Here is a 6,015-nt window from a genome sequence, read left to right on the forward strand (position 1 = left end):
TGAGGCATCCTGGTCCAGATGGGCATGCACCTCAATGTAAGGGCTTCTCCAGCATCATGGGCATTTTATGAACACCTCAACCCCTTCTCAGAAGCCAAGGCCAATGCTGATACAATTGGGTAGGTTTCGTTCCTGCCTGTTTCTACTCAGAAGACAATGGAATTATTTTCTTATGTGCAGAAGCTCCTGCAGGTTGTAAGGGGAAAACCAACTTGAGTAGCAGGACAAACAGGATGTGCAGTGTGTAGTGGGCCACAGCCATTTGCAGCTGGGGCAATGCCTGCTGATCCTCCTCTCAATGCACACGAAGGCTGCAGTTAATGTAGTTGTTGAAATAAAGTTGAGACTTTTACAAGGAGACGGTGGTGTGGCAGTGCAGCCAAAGTGAGGGCCGTGTGGAAGGACAGGAGATGGGTTTGGCTGCTCAGGAAACCACAGCTCCCTTCCCACAGCTGTGGATGGTGATAGAGGGCTGGGCAGTCTGACTCTAGTGCTGCCCCAGAGCAGTGCCTGGCTTGTGAGCAGGAGGAGGCAGAGCAGCAGGAGAGCAAACACTGGAAGATCTGCAGGTGAGTCATAGTGTCCACAGAGGTGTGGGCACTCAAGAAAGCCACATCTGTGCATGGGAAACTCTTTTTGCATGATTTGTGCTCCTACCTTTCGAATCCAAATCTAGAAGAGGGCTCAGCTGGTGTCGGGTAACAGCACACTCAGGGAGCCTCTTTTACCACAGGGTTTGTCTGGGGTGGACTGGGTGTGGGTGCACTGGGAAAAGAACACTGCAGAGCCATGGCTTTTGAAGTGATGAGGGCAGCAATGCTATCCCAGTGGAGGAGGCACCACTGCGAGGAGACCCATGAGTCAAGTTCTCCCCCTCTATGAGGGCGAATTATATGAGCAAAAGGGCAGAAACATCTCCTTGCTGAGCCTGCTCTAAGAACAAGATGATGGGATGAGTACTGTCAGTAGGTGTGGGATTCATAACCACTTTCCACCCTCCTGTGGAGAAGCTGCAGATCTCAGAGGGTCACAGAGGGTCTGTCAGGAGATGCCAGTTCTGCTGCTAATGGTGCTTGCACAGGAAGAAAGGAGATGTGTCAATGCGTGCCTGCTAACACAGCCCTTGCCTCTCCCACTCCAGGCCATGAGAGTCCCTGCCCTGCTCCTGCTCACCCTCGCAGCCCTGCTGCCCCCAGCCCAGCCCTGCCCCTCAGAGATGAACAAGATCAAGGACCTCCTGGAGGTGAACTGCACGGGGCAGGCTCTCAGCACAGTGCCCCCAGACCTGCCTGCAGACACGGGCATCCTGCTGCTCAGCACCAATCGCCTGGTGTCCCTCTCCACCACTGCCTTCCTGTCTCTCACCCAGCTGCAGGACCTCGACCTGTCCAGCAATGGGCTGGTGGCTCTGCACACCGAGGCCCTGCTGCCATCCTTGAAGGAGCTGATCCTCTCCCACAATGCGCTGGGGACCTTGCCCACCCTGCAGGGCCTGCCTGAGCTAACCCGCCTGGCCGTGGCCCACAACAGCCTGGTGACACTGGCCCCAGGAGCTTTCCGTACCGTGCCACAGCTGCAGGACCTGGACCTGAGAGGGAACCAGCTGCGGACGCTGCCCCAGGAGGCTTTTGCAGGGCTGAAGGCACTCAAGGACTTGGACCTCTCGGACAACCTCCTGGAGGAACTCCCCAAGGAACTACTGCAGGGTCTGCAAAAGTTGGAGACCCTCTGGCTCTCAGGGAACCGCCTGCAGACCCTGCCCACCAGCTTCTTCCCTGAAGGGCACGTCTTTATGTACGTGTTCCTCACTGAGAATCCCTGGCACTGCGACTGTGACCTGCGCTACCTGCGGACCTGGATCAAGAATAATGATGGCAGTGTCTATCAGCCAGAGCGGGGCCTGGAGGAGACAAGGGTGGAGCTTGCCCCCAAGAAGGTGCTGTGCCACAGCCCTGCTGAGCATTGGCAGAAACCTGTCATTGACTTCAAGCCCAACTGTGGCAACATGGGGGAAGCAGATGAGGATGGAGAGGATGAATATATGTATGGGGAAGAAACAATGGAAAAATCTACCATGGCCATCCTCCCACCACATCCATCCATCCCTGAAGAACACACTACCATGCCCCATGCTATTACCTGGCCTTCTCTCACTACCGCAAGACCTGCCTTCCCTGCCACCACACCTTCCTTGAGCACCCCTTGTACCTCCACCCTTGCCCCAAGCACTTCACTAGTGATGCCCACAAGCACCAGAGCTCCCAGCACCACCACTCCTGCATCAGCCAGTCCCACCATCACACCCATACAGACCACCAGCACTGCCACCATTCTCACTGCTGCTCCTACCAGCACCTTGCACAGACCCATCACCCGTGTCTCTGCCACCTCACTGCCTACTGCTCGGAGCAGCAGCCCTCCCAGCACCAGTGACCTTCCCCAAACCACCCTTGCTAACAGCACTACATATGCCACTGTCGTGGGGTCCCCTGAAACTTTTCCCACCACCTCCCCAGGAGGGCCTTTGACTACCATGCTAGAGGGCTCTTCTGTTGTTAGATCTTCATCTCTTCCTTCAATGTCAGCCACTCCCATGCTTTCCACTCACACGCCAATACCATCAGCTCCCCTGGACACCACACGTTTCACCCAATCTACACATTCCTCCACACCTGCACCTCCCCTCTGCCCATGCTCTGTCCCAGAATGGGCTGCACCTGTGCTGTGTTTGCAGGCAGGTGGGGAGGGTCCTCAGTGGGGGCAGTGGGTGCTGAGGCACTGCTGCCTGTTGCACTGGGTGCTCTACCTGATATCCTTGGCTCTGCTGGTCCTGACTTTGCTAACTCTAGCAGGCTGGCTGGCATGGATGTGTCTGGTGGGACAACCCTCCTGGCACCAGTTGCTGCAGACCCAAGAGGTGCAGTATCCACTGCTGGGGCGGAGGGAGTCAACAGGAAGCCCTGCAACACACCTCAGCAGCTTCAAAAGCCCCCTCCAACATACCACATTCTGTACCATCAAGGAAGTGGAGTTGTGCCCTATGGTCATCTACTGCACAATTAAAGATCTGGGGATACAGAACAGTCCTCCTGCAAGTTCCTCCTTCTGCACCACAAAGGAGCTGTGGGTTCACCATCCTCTTCCACATAACTTGGTCAAGCCTTTCTCCAGGAAGCTGAAGGACACAGATCTCAGCTTCCTGAGGACCCTGTCTGCTTACAGCCTGGACAGTGGTGTCAAGGCCATTGGTGATGTCAGAGTGAAATATGCTGGCAACACCATGTAAGTGCTTCTGCATGTTCAGAGGAAGAGATAGAGGGTTGTGGCTCTGCTTCATGTGCAATTGCTTTACAAGGGAAAGATCTGCTTGCCCAGAGGGTAAGCCATCCAGCTCTTTCTCTTGTATTCTCAAACTGCCTGAGGTTTCTAGAGTTAAAATAATTACTTGGGTAATTAACTGGTCAGTGATAGTTTTGGGCTGCCACTGCCTGGTTTCAGGGTGAGTGAGGGAAACCAGATCTTATGTTGTGCTCTGTGTCCCAATCAGTCCTGTTCAAATAATGCATGCAAAGATATGCTATGCTTTCCACTCAGTGCCATGTTCTTAATCACATAATAAATATTCTGTGCCTGAATTTCAAAGGGTTGCTGGTTTCAATACATTGGACATGCCATAGTTCTGGCAGGGCAGAGTGAATGATAAACTTGTCTTCAGTACTTGGAATAGTGAAGACAGAGAGGAAAAGTTAATGGAATCATATATCCCAAGTTGGAAGGGACCCCTATGGAGCAAATTCAACTCCTGACACTGCACAGGACCATCCCAGCAATCCCACCCTAAGCCTGAGAGCATTGTCCAAAAGCTCCTGGAGTTTTGGCAGCCTTGGGGCCGTGCCCACTGCCCTGGGGAGCCTGGTCAGTGCCTGACCACCTCTGTGGGAAGAATCTTTTCCTGAGATCCATCCCAATCTCCCTGACACAGCTCCAGCCATTCCCTTGGGTCCTGTTATTGGCCACAGAGAACAGAGCTCAGTGCCTTCCCCTCCGCCTCCTATTGTGAGGAAGTTGCAGACTCCAATGAGTCTCCTCTCAGTGTCCTCCAGTGTTCACCTCTTGCTGAACAAACCAAGTGTTGTCAACTGCTATGCATACCCTTCCCTTTCAGAACCTTTCCCATCTCTGTGGCCTCCTTTGACTGCTCTCTAATAGCTTTAGATCCTTGTATTTTGGCATCTAAAACTGCACATTTATACCCAGATTCCTGACTTTTGCCCCAGATGTGTGATTCTTCCTTGTGGCACTGAATCACATGGAAAAAGCATCCCACTGACAGGTAATAAGTTAAGGAAAGTGTAGGTGTTGGTGCCTGTCCATGACCTACCATGGGAGTAGGACCCAAATGGGAGAGTAGGGCAGGAGCCTTTGGAGAGCAATGGATGTGACTGGTAAGGGATCACACTAGGTCAAAGTGCTCAGGAGCTGGCATAACGGTGTGACCACTTGTGCAGATGTCACTCAGACATTCTGGGAGATGTGAGAAGGAGACAATGGTCGTCACTGATGGGGGTCAAATGGCTGGCCCAGCACTGATGCACAAGTGCAGCAGCTCAATCCTATGAATCACTTTTGCAGCCTGAAATGCTGTTGCAGTTCTAACTGCCCCGAACGTATCGTCCAGCTGTTGTGGGTCAGCATGTCCTTCTGCCAAATTAACTACTTGGTTCACAGGCAGGAATGGGTGCCTGTGCTTGGCCAGCTGGGATGAGCATCAATCTGTGTGAGTGTGGCTGCTGGTCAAGCTCTGGTGTACAAGTGTGTCCATGGATATACATACACTGCATATGTAAGCAGACACTTGTCTGTCTGTTGGTGCTGTCCTGCAACCACACTACCCTCCTGCTTCCTGGAATGACACCAAGGTGAGCAGCTCCAGTGCTAGCACAGTCTGAAGTACCACCAAGGTTCCCAACAGTGCCAGTGGGGAACAGACTGGCTGGGGAGCAGAGCTGTGGAAAAAAGACCTGTGTGTCTTAGTGGACAGAAAGGTGAAAAAAGTCCAGCAGTCCACCTGGCAGGAAAGGGTATGAAATGGAAGCTGGGCTTGGTGAACAGGGGCAGAGCCAGCAGACCAAGGGAAGTGATTATGCCCTTCTGCTCAGCCCTCATTAGACTATACCTACAATATTATTTTGTGCAGCCATGAGAACCTCCTCACCTTCCCCTACACATCTGAGGCCACCCAGTTCCCTCCCCAGGGGTACCACTGGTATGCCAGTATCTCCCAGAATCCACATTACCTCTGCATCTCCTTGCAAGTCCTCCCTGGAATTCTCCCACTTCACACAGCAAGCACTCCAGGTCACTCCAGGAATCCAAGACCTCCCCAAACCATCTGGGGCCCCCAAAGCTCCCAAGACCCCCTACTGTACCCTCTCTACTCCACCATCAACTCTCCCAAACCCCGCCACCTCCATAACTCAGTTCCCTCATGATCCCCCATGCCCCCCCAGAAGCCTTTTGATCCTGAGACACACACCCCCTCCCCCATGCCCAACAAACATACGCACCCAGAGCTCCAGTGCCCTCCACACACTTCCTGGTCCCTACCACCATCCAGGACACTCAGGTCATTGGTCTCTTGCTCTTCTCCTGTGCCTTGCAAGAAGTACCTGGATGTCTGGGCTCCCCATCAGTAACAACAAGACCCAGACAAACAGTTCAGGAGCCACTTTTATTCAACTCACACCCAGGGGGAAACTGTGGGATTCCCAGCTCCCAGTGAAGGGCTCAGAGAAGGGAGTTGAGTATTCCTGAAGACCCAGGGCTACAGTGTGGGGAATCTTTGTGTTCCATGGGTTTGCCACAGTCTAGGTGATGTACGCTGGGGGTGAAGGGTTGCTGGAAACCACAGGAAGAACCCACTCTGGGGGAGGGATCTGGGCACTTTTGTCCCAAAAAGGTACCTATGGATGCTAGCTGGGAATCCAGAATGGGATGCAGAGTTTTTAAGCCCCA

At 53.3% G+C, this 6,015-nt stretch overlaps 1 protein-coding gene across 1 annotated transcript; it reads left to right on the forward strand.

Annotated features, from left to right (window-relative positions):
* Window positions 1-514: 514 nt before the first annotated feature.
* Window positions 515-3,591, forward strand: LOC139683218 (platelet glycoprotein Ib alpha chain-like). The gene is made up of 2 exons (XM_071578124.1): window positions 515-569; window positions 1,142-3,591. The coding sequence occupies exon 2, from the start codon at window positions 1,145-1,147 to the stop codon at window positions 3,284-3,286; it is 2,142 nt and encodes a 713-aa protein (XP_071434225.1). The 5' UTR covers window positions 515-569; window positions 1,142-1,144; the 3' UTR covers window positions 3,287-3,591.
* The last annotated feature ends 2,424 nt before the right edge of the window (window positions 3,592-6,015 follow it).

Source organism: Pithys albifrons, chromosome 27 (genome assembly GCF_047495875.1).
Source record: "Pithys albifrons albifrons isolate INPA30051 chromosome 27, PitAlb_v1, whole genome shotgun sequence".
NCBI classification, from domain to species: Eukaryota; Metazoa; Chordata; class Aves; order Passeriformes; family Thamnophilidae; genus Pithys; species Pithys albifrons.

Excerpts from the sequence above, each read along its gene's own strand:
- LOC139683218 (XM_071578124.1), top strand. The coding sequence starts at position 1,145 with ATGAGAGTCCCTGCCCTGCTCCTGCTCACCCTCGCAGCCCTGCTGCCC.